Below are 19,293 nucleotides of genomic sequence, written 5' to 3'. Positions count from 1 at the left end.
GATGTTTGTATGATATGAGAATAGTAAAGACTGGAAGTGCAAACAAATTACAGGAAAAGCATCATATTATGTTATATAGTTCCGCTTGCTTTCTCATAACTTACAAACTTTACAAGATATATATAAAAACATGGGTCTAAGAAAAGAAGCCGAAGGTATCGAGGATGGTGGTGTGAAGTGGATCGCTCAAATGTGTAACCCAATTGTTGAGTGGACCCTTTCCGGTCGCAGCTGCTTGGACCGCAAACCCAAGGAACGCCACCATGGCCAAACGGGCATGTTTGATCTCCGCCAATTGGAGTGTTTCCTTCTTCTCGGGGTCACTCGCCAAGTTCAATGGGTCAAACGGGCCACCAGGGTATAATCTTCTTTCCGGTTCAAGTTCAGCATTCCTTTGAAATTCAATGTACCCAATGATCAAAACCTCGATCCAGATCAAAGCGGTGATTGAGAACGGAAGCGGTTGTCCAAGGTACGATGATCCATCAATCAGTTCCACCTAAACAAAGACACAAAAGTCAATACTAGTACAAAATTAATTTAGATATATAATAAGTGTTTAGACCTTAAGGACTTAAGGGTGTAGACAAGCCAAGCCATGTCCAACTAGACACAATCACGGCTTGTTTAACTTGCTAGAGTTCGTTCTCGAGTTCAGCTCGTGAACTATTAAACTCGAGCTCATCTACTTCATTATTTATTAATTAATTTGTTTATTAATTTTTAAATTGCAAAAAATAATAATAATAGAAATAAAATATTTTTTTTCTTTTTTGCAATTTTTCAGATTTTATTTTTATTGCATTTTTCCAGTTTTTTTTTCCGCAATTTAACAATTATTTTTTCAATTTTTAAAAACTATTTTGCAATGTTGAACTATTTTTTTTTTTTTAAAAAAAACCTAACTAACCTGATAAAATATCTCGGATTAGAAAAAAAAAGAAATTTTAATAACTTGGAACAAAAGATTTTGTTATTGGACCATTTGGAACAAAAAAAACTTGGTTACTTTTTTATGAGAACTCGATAATCCATTTTAATAAAAACTTTGGTTACTATTTTACGAGAACAACCCTTTTAACAACCCATAATAAATATATACCTTTCCGGCATCTTGCCATGTAACTCCGGTGACGGACTCCACAGTAAGAGCACCAAGTGTAGCCAACATAGCCCAGCGTCCATGAATCAACTCGCACTCTCTAAACCTCTGTAACCCAAAAACCTCACTGTACGGCTGGAAAGGAGTCGACTTCACATCCGCAGACTCGAACCGGGTTCCGATCACATCTCCGGCCACATTCTTGGCCAAGTTTTGATCCAACGAGTCCAGATCAAACTGCAAATACTCAGACGGTTTACCCAACCCAAACGGGTCAAACCCGTAGTCTCCAACAAGGCTCCCGTCTAGATAATCCGGAGCTGTTGCACCCGGATACCATAACGGACGATCGGATGTAATGGTTTTGGTTGGTTTCTTGGCGGTGGGTTTTTTGTTTCCGAAACCGAACCGGGCAGTAACTCGACCCGAGTTGGAATGTAGGTCTGGTAAACGGGTTCCGATGAATGATGATGCGGCGGCGGCGGTGGTTGATGCCATTGTGGTGAGTTGTGTGTGTAGTGAGTAATGAGTAATGGGAGAGGGTGGTGGTGATGTATAGGTGTGAAGGAGTGAAGAAATGAGATAAGTGAGAGAATTGGGAGCGTAGGATGAAGAGAGTGAATCTATCTGACGGATGAGATGAGATGAGATGAGATGAGAGAGGTGGATATCTTATCCTGGTTTTATCATGTTGTGAAGAATGTCTGAGATGTTAGTGGATGCTTGTTTGTGGCTCATATTCTTCACTTTATATTATGTTTTCTCTCTATTATTATTATTATTATTATTATTATTATTATTTTAGTATGTTCAAAATATAGATTTCGGTTTTTTATTTCCCGCCAATAACAGGTACATCAAACAAACACGAAATTGCTTCATGCCATCACATGTGCCAATCCAAATCCACCACCCTCATCTTAACTCGGTTTGTAATTAATACATTTAATCTCCTCTAAAGTTCTCCTTACATCTAGGCGTTTAGCATTAAAATCCATTTCATTTCTAACTAAACCAAATGCATCGTAAAGTGGCCATGAATGTTGAGGTAATAGTTAACTTAATTAGTTCCTTGATATTTAAAATTGGTAGGGGATCAAGTGACCCTTGAAGTCATAAAACCTTAACGATCTCACGTGAAATTTTGACACCAGCCCATGTGAAATTAGAGAGAATGTAAGATGAAAAGAAAAAATTGAACTTAGACTTGCTGGAAAGTTTTTAGTGTCTGTTTAAGATGTCGGAGATGAAGTTCAGGTTAAAAGATGAAGAAGATAGGTGGGAACCAAATTTTGACTATTAAAAAAGTTGGTTCGTATACAATAAATGTCGGACACTATATTACATATTTATTTTTTCTATGTTAACTAATTAGATTTAAATTAACAAACAAACTTTCTTTATTGGGGCATTGCATATTTTTCTCTCTATATTTTTTCTATATTAATTTATATATTCGATTTAGATTGACAAACAAGCTTTCTATTTTTTCTTTGTTGTATTTAGTTTGTTTCTTCACATCCGTCATCTGTCAACTAGCTTACGAAGGTTAGTGTGAGTCGCCAGAGGCAAATATGGCTTACAGCACTACATTTGACATGTAGGATGAGTACTTGAATATCTCAAAAATTCCACGAGAGTGTGTTTATAAGTTCAATAAAGCTATCATTAAATGCTATGGGGAAACAATATTTGTGAATAACGACATGGAGTGATATTGCACAACTATATGAGGCGCATGAAGATCGACATGGATTTTTGAGCATGTTTGGTAGTTTTGATTGTAAACACCGGTAGTTGGCATATAGCTTTAACACATGACTCGTTCAATAGATGATAGGTAATCTTCCATACCCGATGATAATGTTGGTGGATGTGGCATCTCAAGATCTATGAATTTGACATGCATTGTTTAGCATCTCGCCATTTTTCAACGAAATAAAAAACGACGTAGCACCAAAGTCTTCATTTGAATTTAACGTGGTATAAAACGACAAATATTATACAACCGAATGATTTGTTTTGAGTTTTCACATCTGTCAAATCCTTCACACGTCCGACTAGTGATAAACAAAAACGGTGTAAACAAGCTCAAGAAGCAACAAGAAAAGATATTTGGTGTCCTCAAGCAAAAATGACACATAATTAAACATCCGGCATGGGCATGGTCACCGAAATGATAGAAATGATAACAATGACCAATTAAATTTAACATTTTTCTATGAAGAAATATATTATTTTACAAACGTGTTGACGCATATATTGATATCTATCTGACTATTCGTTCATTTTCAAATAAACCAACGTTTATTATTAATGTACCTATAATATAGTAATAAGTTAATAACTCGTACATCCTTTCACCTTCAATTATGGCCGGAAGAAGAAACGACGCGCCGGCAATCGGCATCGATCTCGGAACAACTTACTCCTGTGTCGCCGTTTGGAAGCATAATCGTGTAGAGATAATAACTAATGATCAAGGCAACAGAACCACACCTTCATGTGTTGCTTTTGTTGAGTCAGAGCGTATAATCGGTGATGGAGCCAAGAATCAAGTAGCCATGAACCCTGCTAACACTATATTTGGTTAATCATGTTTAGTATCATTATTCACAATTGTTCATGTCATGTTTAGGGTTTTAAGTTTTAACTATATTATAGAGGTTCGAGTACTTCTTATTATTGATGCTTATTTATATCTTCAGATTCTAAGCGGTTGATTGGAAGGAGATTCAGTGATTCCAAAGTGCAGGAAGACATCAAGTTGTGGCCTTTTAAGGTCATACAAGGATCCGATGACACCCCAAAGATTGTCGTCACTTACAAAGGTGAAAAAAAAGAGTTTCTGGCTGAAGAAATTTCTTCAATGATTCTGGGAAAGATGAAAGAAACTGCTGAGGCGTATCTTGGAAAGGTTGTTAAAGATGCCGTGATAACTGTCCCTGCTTACTTCAACGATTCACAACGTCAGGCTACCAAGGACGCCGGTACTATTGCTGGGTTAAACGTCATTCGTATGATCAATGAGCCTACAGCAGCTGCAATCGCGTACGGACTAGACAATGAGTCTGATATTGTTGGCAAGGTAAACGTGCTTGTCTTTGATCTTGGCGGTGGCACTTTTGATGTTTCGATAATGACTATTGAGGAAGGAAGTGTTTTTGAGGTCAAAGCCGTTGCTGGCGACACTCACTTGGGGGGTGAGGATTTTGATAAAACTGCTGAGGCGTATTTTGATCACTGTGTGCGAGAATTCAAAAGGAGATGGAAACATGACTTGACTGGGAGCCAAAGAGCACTGGGGAGGCTGAGATTGGCTTGTGAGAAAGCAAAAAGGACTCTCTCGTATACCAGTGTTACATCTATTGATTTGGATTTCTTGCATGAGGGGATTGATTTTTCTATGGGATTTACTCGGGCTAAATTTGAAGAGCTGAACATGGATATGTTTAGTAAGTGCATCAAGACTTTGGAGACATGTTTAAGTGATGCAAAGATGAAGAAATCATGTGTAGATCAAGTGATTCTTGTTGGTGGCTCAACTAGGATTCCAGAGGTCCAACATATGCTGCAAGAATTTTTTGATGGCAGAGATTTATGCAAAAGTGTGAACCCTGATGAGGCGGTTGCTTACGGTGCAGCCATTATGGCTTCAAAGGTAAGCGGTGGCAGTGACAAGAGTGTTCAAGATGTTGTGATACATGATGTCACTCCTTTATCACTCGGTGTTGACTTAAAAGGAAGACTCTTTGATGTTGTAATTCCGCGAAATACTCCAATACCTGCAAGTAATTCCAAAAATTACATTACAGTCTGCGATAACCAATCTGCTATCACTATTGAGGTGTATCAAGGTGAAAGATCAAAATCTACAAATAACCATCTTTTGGGAAAGTTCAGAATTTCTGGAATACCTCCTGCTCCCATAGGAGTCTCTAAAGTTATGGAATGCTTTGATATAGATGCCAATGGTATCCTTACAGTCACTGCTTCCATAATATCCACCGGTAAAACAGAAAAACTCATAATTTCCAATGAAAATGGAAGACTTTCTAAAGAAGAGATAGAGAAGATGGTAAATGATGCCGAGAAGTACAAACTTAAGGACCAAGAATTCAAGAAGAAAGCAGAAGCACACAATGCATTAGACGATTGTATATACAAGATGAAGAATAAGATTGAAGAGCCCAGTGTTAAGAAGAGTGTGTACAATGAGATCTTGCAGGCGATTAAGAAAGCCATCGATGAAACGGCCAAGTGGCTGGAGGACAACCAAGCTGCATCTTTTGCTGAGCTTCACTCTAAGAAGGCACACCTAGAGTTTGTTTGCAAGCCTCTATTTTAGGTCTTAAAATTATGGTGGTTGTTAAATATTAGGATCTAAGCAGGTGTTTATCTTTTTGCTACACTTAATGTTTCATCGATATCAATGGTTGTTGAATATTAGAATTAATCTGAGTAAGTGGATGCCTGTATTGTAGGTTAATTTTGGTGAAAAATCTTGTAGATGCTTAGAGCTCTACTTTTGCTATGACTCGTACGTATGGGTATCATATGGTTTAAATTTAAAGTTAAGTCTTTGGTATTGATTCATTTGCATTAATAGATGTTTTATTATGCTAAATGTGCTGCAACAGAAACCTGTGCAAAAGAGTACAGGAGATTTGTATTGGATTTTTAAATGAATTCTTAATATTAGATTTGGGTTCTTTGATCTTTTACAACCATCTTTTTTGGGTCCAAGATTAAAACCGGAAACCACTTGAAATGTTGCTCTGGTTTCAGACTTTGCTCAGCTCGGGTTTCAGTTTTTCTTGGGTTGAGCTGAGATTCGTTCACTCTTATGATGAACACTTATAACTAACTCTTTGATTTTGCTTATGTTTTTATGTTTAATGATTTTTTACAGATTATAAACATCATTTATACTGTTTTCTGGCCCCTGTACCTCAATGAAGTTGTTTCAATCGCAATTGCTCATGTTCAGGGTTTTAGGGTTAATATGAGATTTGGACTCCAACCATGTATAAACATTGCGTGTTCGTCAGCTTCTTTAAAGGTTTTCCAGCTTTACACGTACTTTTAATTCTAATTTTAATATGAAAATTAAAATGTCCAACTACCAAAAAGGTTTTATAACAAAATTTAGTAAAAGAATGAAGATGTGATATCCTTTTAATTAAGTATTGCTTTAACAAGAAAAACAATTTATAACCAAAGTTAATTATGTATTGCTTTAAAAAGGAAAATAATTTATAACCAAAGTAAGGGGTATATATGGTTTATAGGCATGGTCATTGGGATGTGACGTCAATGACACCTTTGGAATCCTTTTTTCTTTAAACCAACTCTTTCATTTAAAAGAGGGGTATCGTTCTTTAGAAGCTTAGCTAGCCACTGTGAAAAAGAAACACGCGCTTTACACTTTTACTCGTACCTCATTTTCTTTCAACTAATTATTATGGCCGGAAAAGTGACCGACTCGCCGGCGATCGGCATCGATCTCGGGACAACATACTCCTGTGTTGCCGTTTGGAAGCACAATCGGATCGAGATCATACCTAACGATCAAGGCAACCGTACCACACCTTCCTCTGTTGCTTTTGCTGACAAGGACCGTCTGATCGGTGATGGCGCAAAGCCCAGTTGGACCCGCAAGACTCACCTTGAAGAGGTACGTCTGCGCAAAGACCAACTGGATCCGCAGGAACCACCATGCTCAGAGAGATGAAGACCTACACGCAGTAAGTCAGCTGTCCCCGCAGGAAAGCCTCCCTTGGTACAGTACCCTGCCTGTTCCCGCAGCTGTGGGTACAAGCCAAGAAGGAAGGCTACCCGCACTAACAGTAAGGCTACAGGCACAAGGCACTAACTCTTATACTTCAGCAATGTCACCTGAAGAAGGAATGAGCAGGGCGGGAATATTCCCGCCCAAAAGAGCCAGTCCGTACGCTTCTAGAAGATCTTTTGTACTATACCTACCAAGGTATGGACAAATGGACAAGATCTGACAAAAGCAACCCATGAACCAATCACAGGGTGACAGCTCACTGACAATAGTAAGAGCAGGAGCACGCTCCAGTACAAAATGTCACTATCAGCCGCTGCCTACCCACCAACTCCCATCGTGGCACGAACGTAGCCCATAGTTGGTGGAAAAGGAATATTATATACAGCTGGCCGTACCTGCTTGGGAACCTACATTCGGCTATAAATACTCCAACACCTTGGAACGGTATCATCATTAAATCTTGCCATCCCATCTCTCTCGAAGAGAATGTCGTATGTGTGGTGTGGCTTCCTCATTACAACGAAGTCCACATCTTCTGTGCGGGAGTACTTCCCGTCCGTGAGAGTGACGGGGAAAGATAGGATTCCCAAGGGGGTGTTTGTGTTGCCGTCAAACCCTTCCATCGAGGCGTAAACTGTTTCTAGGCGTTCTTTGTCTTCGTCGTCTAGCTTGTCGAAGAACTGCCTATACATGACCGTTGATGAAGCGCGGGAACAGGCAGGGTACTGTACCAAGGGAGGCTTTCCTGCGGGGACAGCTGGCTTACTGCGTGTAAGATCTTCATCTCTCTGAGCATGGTGGTTCCTGCGGATCCAGTTGGTCTTTGCGCAGACGTACCTCTTCAAGGTGAGTCTTGCGGGTCCAACTGGGCTTTGCGAGAACCTACCTCTTCAGACTCATAATGCATAGACTAATGAATTGCAATGTTTCACTTGGTAAAATAAAAGGAAACCATATACCTAATTTTCCTGAAACTAAATTTATTTCAATCATTTGTTTTATTTTTAATTAACTTTTGAGAAAAACAATCTTATTAATTTGGCATGTAAAAGAACACTAAACAGAGCTCATTCTTTTTGTCCGTTTAATTTAAAACAAATGAATATGAAAGGCTAAACGAATATAATTTTTTGTTTGTGTTCGGTCCTCTAAAAATGAAACGTGTCAGTGTATGTGCTCGTTTTAAATAACCTACTTTTATAAAATTGGACTTGGAGGTGGAACAATTTAAATTTGAATACATATATAATGCAGAAACTAAATAACGAATAATAATGTCATGTCTCTTTGATTTAAAAAAAGAGTATCGTTCTTTAGAAGAAACCCAACCAACCCACAGTGAAGAAGAAAGAAACACGCGTTTTACACTTTTACCTCATTTTCAAGTTATTATGGCCGGAAAAGTGACCGACTCGCCGGCGATCGGCATTGATCTCGGAACAACTTACTCGTGTATCGCCGTCTGGAAGCACAATCGGGTGGAGATCATACCGAATGATCAAGGCAACCGAACCACACCTTCATGTGTTGCTTTTGCTGACAAGGACCGTCTGATCGGTGATGGCGCTAAGAATCAACAACCAATAAACGCTTCTAACACAGTATTTGGTTAGTCTGCTCTTCGTTTTTTTTCTTCCTACTAATATATATATATATATATATATAAAAGAGGTAGAACAAACTATACGTACGTCCGTCAATGAAATTCTAAGAAACTTGTGCCTCAATGAGGTTTTTTGAAGTTGTTTCAATCGCAATTGCTCATGTTTAGGGTTTATCACTTGTGCTGTTAGATAAATTTATTATAAAGGCTCTACCAATTAATTAATGTTTATCTATGCTATGCTTCATAATGTATTTTATGTTTGTTTTACTTAATTAACCCAGATGCTAAGAGACTAACTGGAAGGAGATTCAGCGACTCCAAAGTGCAGGAAGACATCAAGCTGTGGCCCTTTAAGGTCATCGAAGGGGATTCCGACACTCCAAAGGTTGTGGTCACTTACAAAGGCCAAAAGATGGAGTTTCTGCCTCAAGAAATTTCTTCAATGATTCTGGGAAAGATGAAGGAATCCGCTGAGGCGTATCTTGGAAAGGTTGTTAACGATGCTGTCATAACTGTTCCCGCTTATTTCAACGATTCACAGCGTCAGGCTACCATGGATGCTGGTACGATTGCTGGATAAACGTGAGTCGTATGATCAATGAGCCTACAGCGGCTGCAATCGCGTATGGTCTAGACAATGTAGCTGACGTTGTTGGAAAGATGAATGTGCTTGTCTTTGATCTGGGTGGTGGCGCGTTTGATGTTAGTCTAATGACTATTGAGGAAGGGGGTGTTTTTGAGGTGAAAGCGGTTGCTGGTGACACTCATTTGGGAGGTGGGGATTTTGATAACCGTATGGTGGATCATTGTGTTATGGAATTCAAGAGGAAATGGAACAAGGACTTGACCGGGAACCAACGCGCACTGGGGAGGTTGAGGTTTGCTTGTGAGAAAGCAAAAAGGATTCTGTCATGTGCTACTCAGACATCAATTGACTTGGATGGCTTGCATGAGGGGATTGTTTTTTCTATGATATTTACTCGAGCTAAATTTGAAGATCGAGATATGGGTTCTTTCAAGATGTGTATCACGACTATGGAGACCTGTTTAAGTGATGCTAAGCTGAAGAAATCATGTGTAGACCAACTGATTCTTGTTGGTGGCTCAACCAGGATTCCAAAGGTCCAACATATGCTGCAGGAGTATTTTAATGGTAAAGAGTTATGCAAGAGTGTGAACCCTGATGAAGCGGTTGCTTATGGTGCGGCTGTTTTGGCTTCTATGTTAAGTGGTAAAACTGATAAGAGTGTTCAAGATGTGGTGTTACATGAGGTAACTCCTTTATCACTTGGTATAAAGGTAAGGGGGGACTTATTAAGTGTCGTGATCCCGCGAAACACTTCAATACCTAAAAGTAAGGCCAGAATATATCATACATCAGAAGATAATCTATCTGCCCTCTCTATCTACGTGTATCAAGGTGAAAGATCTAGATCAGAAGATAATCATTTGATGGGAAAATTCTGCATCTATGGAATACCACCTGCTCCCAAAGGAGTGTCTCAAATCAAGGTATGCTTTGAAATAGATGTCAACGGTATCCTCACAGTCACCACCATGATAATATCCACTCGTGAGACTGAGAAACTCACAATCACCAATGCGATCGGAAGGCTCTCCAAAGAAGAGATTGAGAGGATGGTACATGATGCTAAGAAGTTCAAAGTTGAGGACCAAGAATTCAAGAAGAAAGCGGGAGCACACAAGGCATTAGAGGATTGGGTATACAACCTGAAGAACAAGATCGAAGAGCCAAGTGTCAAGAAGAGTATGCACTATGAGATTTTGCAGGTAATGAAGAAAGCCATTGAAGAAGCGACCAAGTGGCTTGAGGACAACAAAGCTGCATCTTTTGCTGAGCTTCACTCTAAGAAGGCACAGCTAGAGTTTGTTTGCAAGCCACTGGTTTAGGTTTATGATTATGGCTGCTGAATAGTAGAATCTATATATGCTTGTGTTTATATATATCAATGGTTGCTAAATAATGGATTAATGTAAGTTGATACTTCTGTTGATGGTTGAATCTGGTAGATTCTTAGAGCTCTACTTTGCCATGACTCGTATGTATGGCTCTTAAATAGTTTATAATTATTAGTTATATAAGATAGTCATATTTTGTTTCTTTGTTGTCAAGAATGACTTGGTAAGCATTTACGTGACAAATCAACTAGATTGATTTGCATTAATATATATATATATATATATATATATATATATATATATATTACTCGCCTTGTATTATTATTATTATAATCAAAATGACGGTTGGAACGGACATAAATTAAAAAAAACAAAATTAATTAAAACAACATATATTTACATAAACCTCTTCTTCAACCTCATATCTATTCATACAAACCATTAACCAAATTCTTCAAAAAACATACAAAAATGAATCCTAGAAACAACCCGAACCAACTGAACCAACCATTCCCTCCTTTCGGTCAATACCATGGTTCGCAAAACCAACCGAACGTAAACATGCAATGGATCCCGAACACCGGAAACCAACCAAACCTAAACTATCCGTTTTCTTTTCCCGACCCGAACTTAAACATGTATGCCAACTATCTCATGCCCCAAAACCATGTATCAGTATGTCCTGTATCAAATTTTATGGTTGGTTATTATAAATACTTAACTTATGCATGAATTATAAGTGTTTTCAAAGTCGAGACTTGATAATGTTGTAAAGTTATATAATAAGACTATGAATGCAAAACATAAGCAAAATGGTTATTTTTTATAGATAATTGTGGTGCAAATTCAACTTTATTAATTTCCATTTGTAAGTTGTTTGGTTGTATCCCTCTTTTTTATATTTCTTCTCTTCTAACCGTCTAGGCCTCTTAGCTTAGTGCTTGAGTACCGGTATGGTTTTTCAATATTAGCTGGCAAAAAAAATAAATCAATATTAGTCGGCAAAACCCAAAAAAAAAAAAAAAAAAAAAGTATTGATTCCTTTACATATATATGGTAACTTGGTTTGTTCAATTAAGATTTTGTTTCTATCCTTTTATGGATAGATTTTGATGTCTATGGATTTCTTAAATGTATCATGATGAAGACGCATCAACCTACGCATTGGTTTCTTAAATGAATATTTTATTTAAGATTGGACTCCATGATGTCTAGTACTCTAGCTTGTATATAAGTATGTTAACCTTTTCTTTTCAACTTGAATTGTCATTTTTATCAACTAATTCTTTTTCTATGTATTTTTCATTTCATGTTTTAAATGAAACTATAACTCACAATTATTATTTGGTTAAAAGGTTAAAACATATTTACAATTACACCAAGCTAAGCTAGTAGTTGTTTGAATAGTTATTTTTAAACATTATATGTGAGTCAGCCTCTCACTTTAAAGGAAGTTTCCGAGTTAGTGTAGAATTTAAATTTATAAAAACTAAAGATAAACGAAGGAACAAATAAACATTTTTTCTTAGAAGCCACACTTTACCTCACTTTGAAGATCTCAACATGGATTCGTTTAAAATGTGCATCACGACTTTGGAGACTTGTTTAAGTGATGCTAAGATGACGAAATCATGTGTAGATCAAGTGATTCTTGTTGGTGGCTCAACCAGGATTCCAAAGGTCCAGCTTATGCTGCAGGAATATTTTGATGGTAAAGAGTTATGCAAGAGCGTGAACCCTGATGAGGCGATTGCTTATGGTGCAGCTGCTTTGGCTTCTAAGTTAACTGGTAACACTGAGGAGAGTGTTCAAGATGTGGTTCTACGTGATGTCACTCCTTTATCACTTGGTATAAATGTCAATGGAGACGTATTAAGTGTTGTGATCCCAAGAAACTCTCCAATGCCTACAAGTAAGGCCAATTCATTCACTACAGGCTTTGACGACCAACCTGTAGTCGATATCATGGTTTATCAAGGTGAAAGATCCAAATGTATAGAAAACCATTTGTTGGGCCAGTTCACAGTTTCTGGAATACCACCTGCTCCCAAAGGAGTGTCTGAAATCATGGTATGCTTTGAAATAGATGCCAACGGTATACTCACCGTCACTGCTGGGATTTCATCCACCGGTAAGATTGAGAAACTCGCAATTACCAATGCGAACGGAAGACTATCCAAAGAAGAGATAGAGAAGATGGTAAGTGATGCTGAGAAGTACAAACTTGAGGATCAAGAGTTCAAGAAGAAAGCACAAGCATGCAATGAATTAGAGGATTGCGTCTACACCATGAAGAATAAGATCAAAGAGTACAACATCAAGAAGAGGGTTCCCTCGGAGACCATGAAGGAAATGGAGAAAGCGGTCGCTGAAATGAGCAAGTGGCTCGAGGACAACGAAGATGCACCTTTTGCCGAGCTTCACCTTAAGAAGGCGCACCTCGAATTTGTTTGCAAGCTGCAGGTTTAGGTATAATAAGAATATGATTGCTGAGTATTTAAATCTAAGCTTGTGTTTATATTATATATATCAGTGATTGCTATTTGCTAAATAATGGAATGTAAGCGGATACTTCTATTGTAGGTAAAACTGGTAGATGCCTAGAGCTCTACTTTTGCCCTGACTCGTACGTATGGTTATTTATAAGTTTTATAATTTAAAGTGAAACTTACTTCATATTTTATTGCTTTGTTGTCAAGAATGACTAGATAAGGTTTTATGTTAATGGATTCATTTGCATTAACAGATGATGCTTTATGATGTGGAATGTGCTGCAACAGAGATCTTTGCATTAAAATAGGCATAGATCTGTGCATTAAAATAGGACATTTGGGAGGATCGCTAGATTCTTTCTTCTCCTTAAGTGTATACACGAGCCGAACGGCTCATGAGTTACTTGAAATGGGTTACTTGAAATGAGCTAAGCATAAACGAGCTCAAGCCTACTCTGTAGCCCAAACAAGTTTCTTTTATTTATATACTTTTTAATTAGTCTATTAATGTAATAAGAATAAGAATATGATTGCTGAGTATTTAAATCTAAGCTTGTGTTTATATTATATATATCAGTGATTGCTATTTGCTAAATAATGGAATGTAAGCGGATACTTCTATTGTAGGTAAAACTAGAGGTGGACAACAAAACCGGTTCCTGGAACCGGTTCGGTGGAACCGAACCGGAACCGAACCGGTTCCTACCCGTTTTTCGTAGGAACCGGTTCGGTTCCGTTTCAACCCGACGATCCGGAACCGGTTTGACATGTTTGGAGGTGGACCGGGTAGGAACCGGAACCGGTTCTGGAACCGGTTCGACCGGAACCGGTTCGGAACCGGTTATAGCCGTTGGAGTGGTTCTAGCCGTTGGGAAACGGTTTTATGGCCGTTTTTTGACCGTTGGGGTCAAAAATGGCCGTTTTTTGGCTCCCCAAACACCCCACTACTAGTATAAATAGGTATTTGGTGTAATGGGTTCATCACAACACTCAAAACGCAAACCCGAACGCAAAAAAATACAAAAAAACGCTATTACAACGTTCTGAGTTCTCTAATCTCTTGTTTTCTCTTCTTCTATATTCATATTTGTTGTTATGGCTGCCTCACAATCATCGGTTGGTCAAGGTTCCACCGCCGGACCAAGTTTCGTTCGTATTGTACCTCATAATCGTAATCAAGAGATTTGGTGCAATTGTGATTTGGTTGAATTGAGTGACCATTCATTGAATGCTCGGTGCAAGTTTTGTGGGATTTATTTAAACCCACTTTCGAATTCAAATTTGAAGAAACACATCGAAAGACCGTATTGCAGGGCGTTGAAACAGAACGTCGAGTCGCAACAAACGCAAATGGATAGTGAAGGTGGAATATTTACATACCAAATTGATCGAGTTCAAGATCGTATGGCGAAGTTTGTGATTCAAGAAGCTTTGCCGTTTAGCCACTTCGACAACCCTCGCTTAACCGCCATGATTCGAGATACGCTTCAACCACAATACACTCACGTAAGTCGTCATACTCTTAAACGTTATTGTTTAAAATTGTGGAAGAAGGCCAAAGAGGTACTAATTGCATATTTTGAAAATATAAATACGGGAATAAACTTAACTACTGATGTTTGGTCGGCTCCACATGGTCTACCCGAATCTTATCTTTGTGTCACCGCTCATTGGGTAGAACCGTCATCGTGGGAAATGATGAAACGCACCATTGCTTTTGAACTCTTTGAGTATCCACATACGGGAGATAATTTGTTTGAAATTTTAGATTATGTTATAAAAACTTATAAACTAGAAAATAAAATATTTTCAATTGCATTTGATAACGCGTCGAATAATACATCGGCGGTTGATAAATTAAAATTAAAATATACGCCGATTTGCAATGGTGTATTTTTTCACTCAAGGTGTGTTGCACATATCATTAATTTAATCGTGCAAGACGGACTTGCTTCGGATGAGGTTACATCGGTTATAAACGATTTTAGAGTAATGCTACATGAAGTTTTTAAGAAAAGTAAAAAAAGACAAATGGATTATAGAAAATTTTGTAAAGATACGGGAAGAAAAGCTTTGGGAGCTAATTGGGATGTACCTCATCGATGGAATTCCACTTGCATAATGTTTCAAAGTGCTTTGAAACAAAGAGACACTTTACAAATGTTTCATTCTAGTCTTGCCGAGAATGATTTGGCAATCCCCTTTTCAAATGAGAAATGGGAAATTATCAATGACTTATCGACTTTTCTTGAAGTTTTTAAAACATCAACTACGAAACTATCGGGAACGTATTATCCGACAAGTCCCTTGGTTCTTTCGGAGTTATTTTTAATCGTTAACAATCTTAAAGAATTTGAAAATAAAAGTCCAATGTTTTCAAACATCATATTACCAATGAAGTTTAAATTAAAAAAATACTTTCTTGAATTGCCACCGATTTTTACTTGCGCCGCCGCTTTAAACCCAATGTTAAATGTTACGGGGGTTGAATGTGTGATAGACGAAATTTTTTCAGCCTTAGATATGCATGAAGTTGACCCAAACTTTTCAACAGAGGCACAAAATGATTTTAACTTGAATTTTAAATTTATGTATGACTTTTATATAAATAAATATGGGTCAAACATACACATGCCTACGCCGGGGGGGTCTTCATCAAGTTCAAGTGCTCCTAGAGTACGAGACCCCATGATTAGCCTTATGAACACCGTTCGCAACGTAACGGCTAAAAAACAAAGGGGTAACACCCCTTCAAGCGAACTAGGAAGGTATAGTGCATATGATTTCTCTACCGGTTTATCCGAAGAGGAATATGGCACTTTTGATGTTTTGGCTTGGTGGAAGGTAAAGGAAACCGAGTTTCCGATTCTTGCCACCATGGCCCGTGATTTACTAACCGCCCAAGCTTCTACGGTAGCTTCGGAATCTGCTTTTTCTCTTAGTGGCAGGGTAATATCGGTGAGAAGAACAAGACTGAATTCGGAGTCGGTGGAGATGTGCATTTGCTTGAAGGATCACTTGGACTCAATCGATCGTGTTCAACACGTAACCACTCTGGAAGACGAAACACCACTTGATGTTCGAGTGCACGACGAACAAGAAGGCGTTTCTACAAGTAATTCTGATGAATAAGTCGTCACTCAATAATTACGACGAACAAGAAGGCTTTTCTAGAAATAATATGTCACAACTTTATATTTATAAGTTTAATGTTTTGTTAGTTTGTTTTTGAATATTTTAAAACATGTAACATTTTTTTTTTGAACTCCTTAAAGTAAATAAAATGAATTTTATGTTAATTGTTTTTTTTATTTAACATGTTATACAAATACGAGCAGCGGAAACGAAAAACGAAAAAAAAAATTATTTTTTACACTGTAACCGGTTGGAACCGGTTACAGTGTAAGAACCGGTTTAGGAACCTGTCAGAACCGGTTCCACCGGTTCCGGGTCCGAGGGTTGGGGAACCGGTTCGGTTCCCTAACCGGTTCGAACATGGAACCGGTTTAAACAGTGATGTTGACTAATGGAACCGGTTCTGAACCGGTTCCGGTTCCTTTGACCAACCCGATTTGATCACCTATAGGTAAAACTGGTAGATGCCTAGAGCTCTACTTTTGCCCTGACTCGTACGTATGGTTATTTATAAGTTTTATAATTTTAAAGTGAAACTTACTTCATATTTTATTGCTTTGTTGTCAAGAATGACTAGATAAGGTTTTATGTTAATGGATTCATTTGCATTAACAGATGATGCTTTATGATGTGGAATGTGCTGCAACAGAGATCTTTGCATTAAAATAGGCATAGATCTGTGCATTAAAATAGGACATTTGGGAGGATCGCTAGATTCTTTCTTCTCCTTAAGTGTATACACGAGCCGAACGGCTCATGAGTTACTTGAAATGGGTTACTTGAAATGAGCTAAGCATAAACGAGCTCAAGCCTACTCTGTAGCCCAAACAAGTTTCTTTTATTTATATACTTTTTAATTAGTCTATTAATGTAATTACTGTTAATAAATTAATTAAATTTTAATAAATAGCAAACAAGCGAGTTAGAGTTCGAAAAACCGTTCCTAAGAGCATCCACATTAGTGGCGAATCAAGGAATATTTTTCACAGGGGTCGGAAGTTCGGGCAGTCGATTATCAATACATACATATATGTGTGTGTAATTTTTTTTACTCGGGACGGGTCGGGTCGGGTCGGGTCGGATAGGGTCACGTATAACCAAATTACAATATATATCCATAACAAGATTACATCAATCGTGACGAACAGAGGCAACATGGCCCAATCCGAAGCGCAAAAGCATACCAATTTACGTATACGATTAATTATGAATAAAAGTTATATATTATATACTTAGTAAATAACCTATATGTAATATCAAAATAACATATTCTAGACATTTCTAACAATCACGCTTTGTGTGTGTTTTTAGTTTAAGTATATCTTAAAGCTTCAAGTATATATGATAAAATGTATATATTTGTAAAAGTGCATCTTTATATGATGAAATATGCTATATTGTTAACAATATTTAAAGTGAAAGAGAAAAAAATATATATAATTAATCTCTAACACACGAGAAATTCAACATTATAAAGAAATGTATAATAACATAATAAAAAAATTAAGACATATAAGAACGAAATAAAATAAATCTAGACTATTACATATACCAAATTAAAGTAAATATATTAGTTAAAAAATAGTTAAGATAACAGAGATAAATGGTGAATTAAAGTTGACACCTCAACTACCAAATTAAACGTGTCAAGTTATTAAAATATATATTTAAATCTCTTTGAATTGAAATGTGCCGGCTATCAAATCTATATGCCTAGGTATACTTATTTATTTTGAAATCAATTATAAAATAGATAAGGAAGTGGGAGAAATTGCAGCCCTTCTTCTCCAACTTTGTGTTCTACTACTGGTTATTGCCGGAAATTTTTACTCCGGCTTGTTTCCTCTCTCCTTTTCTTAGTATTCCACAGGGGTCGGCGTTGAAATTTCACAGGGGTCGGTGTTAAAATTTCACATGAGTCGTTCGAGATTTATCGTGTATAACACTAGAAATAAAAATTTCATAGGGGACGGCCGACACCTCTGGCTAAGCCATAGGTCCGCCCCTGATCCACATTAAAATCTCTATCTTCAAATCCATATTTACATTAAACCACACTACATTTTCTCTTTCATTCTCAATTTAATAATATTTTTTTTATTTTTGTCATCACATTTTATCTCCATTCACTCACAACAACTTTCAAAATATATTAAAATTTTTATAGGTTACTACAAGGATTTTCAAATATACAGAAAAATCACAAATTTTCTCTCTTATTCACTTGCAACATTCTAAACCACTTCATAAATCATAAAAACCTCTCTCACGTAATTTGATCAATTGATTGTGTATGCTCTAAGGCGGTGTCTGTGTTTGACTTTCTTTTTTTTGTATTGCCATTTTTCTTACATTATTTATTTATCTTCTTAACTAAAAAGGTTACACATAAACTGCAAATTGATTATTTCGGATTTTCGTCCAATGTTTTATTATTGCTAGGAATGTTTGAATATTATATTTACAAAAGATCAGATAGTATTTTATTATCTACACTATATTGTAATGTGTAAAAAAATGACATATTAATATTTAAGTAATACAACCATTCACTTTTATTATACAACGTTTAATACACATGATTAATAGTTTAAGGAGACAAATTTACCTTTTAAACACAATTATGACTTTTGTTTATTATGAGTTTCTAAAAGCTTTTAACTTTCTTTTTAGTTCGAGAAATATACCGACCCCATTCTATAACTATAAGTCTATAACTACAAAATCCTTATTTCAATCATAATAAAAAACCACAGTTTTCTAATTTTCTGAGAGGCATTAAAAGTTAATAAAGGAAAATAAAAACAAAACATACATGTTCCGGAGATGCTCAATGTCGATTATTGATGCTCTCACTGCTCATTCTGTCAACTGCTAATGCCCACTTTCGACAGTCTGTCAATTGCTAATGGTGCCGCACTGGAGTCGTGGAGTATGTTGTTGCCGCGAAATTGCCAATCCCGTATGTTTTTCAACTAGTCAATTCAGTTTAAATGGTTATGGGTATGTTAAATGGCTATGGACTTAAGTTTATAGAATAAATGTTATGGTCATAACAAGTTATTATTTTTTAATTGAAATGTGGGTTAAGGTTCGTCGTCAATGTTTCTAAGGATTCATTGTAAAGGTTTTTACGGGTTCGATGTCGAAATATTTATGGGTGTCATATTGAAATACACGAATATATGACACAACATTTTTTTATTTTTTATATGGGTTCAACGGAACCCATACCCAATTAGTT

At 37.0% G+C, this 19,293-nt stretch overlaps 3 protein-coding genes and 1 pseudogene across 4 annotated transcripts; 3 read left to right on the top strand and 1 right to left on the bottom strand.

Annotated features, from left to right (window-relative positions):
- Window positions 1–47: 47 nt before the first annotated feature.
- On the bottom strand, window positions 48–1,646 carry LOC143573362 (chlorophyll a-b binding protein CP29.2, chloroplastic-like). The gene is made up of 2 exons (XM_077058258.1): window positions 1,103–1,646; window positions 48–499 (listed from the first exon to the last, which is right to left on the bottom strand). Exons 1-2 carry the CDS (start codon window positions 1,598–1,600, stop codon window positions 137–139), a joined length of 861 nt encoding a protein of 286 aa, XP_076914373.1. The 5' UTR covers window positions 1,601–1,646; the 3' UTR covers window positions 48–136.
- A 1,828-nt stretch (window positions 1,647–3,474) lies between these two features.
- Window positions 3,475–5,652, top strand: LOC143573373 (heat shock cognate 70 kDa protein-like). The gene is made up of 2 exons (XM_077058270.1): window positions 3,475–3,691; window positions 3,811–5,652. Exons 1-2 carry the CDS (start codon window positions 3,475–3,477, stop codon window positions 5,448–5,450), a joined length of 1,857 nt encoding a protein of 618 aa, XP_076914385.1. The 3' UTR covers window positions 5,451–5,652.
- Window positions 5,653–8,242: 2,590 nt separating this feature from the next.
- Window positions 8,243–10,604, top strand: LOC143573358 (heat shock cognate 70 kDa protein-like; annotated as a pseudogene). Its single transcript, XR_013142418.1, has 2 exons — window positions 8,243–8,504; window positions 8,784–10,604. The product of XR_013142418.1 is annotated as a heat shock cognate 70 kDa protein-like (transcript).
- Window positions 10,605–11,985: 1,381 nt separating this feature from the next.
- Window positions 11,986–13,373, top strand: LOC143573359 (heat shock cognate 70 kDa protein-like). The gene has a single exon (XM_077058256.1). It carries the CDS (start codon window positions 11,986–11,988, stop codon window positions 12,889–12,891), a length of 906 nt encoding a protein of 301 aa, XP_076914371.1. The 3' UTR covers window positions 12,892–13,373.
- The last annotated feature ends 5,920 nt before the right edge of the window (window positions 13,374–19,293 follow it).

Source organism: Bidens hawaiensis, unplaced genomic scaffold (assembly GCF_021521415.1).
Source record: "Bidens hawaiensis isolate Kalapana, Puna unplaced genomic scaffold, B.hawaiensis_p1.1 tig00026395_1, whole genome shotgun sequence".
In the NCBI taxonomy this organism is placed as follows: domain Eukaryota; kingdom Viridiplantae; phylum Streptophyta; class Magnoliopsida; order Asterales; family Asteraceae; genus Bidens; species Bidens hawaiensis.
This window is presented reverse-complemented; position numbering and strand designations above follow the sequence as displayed.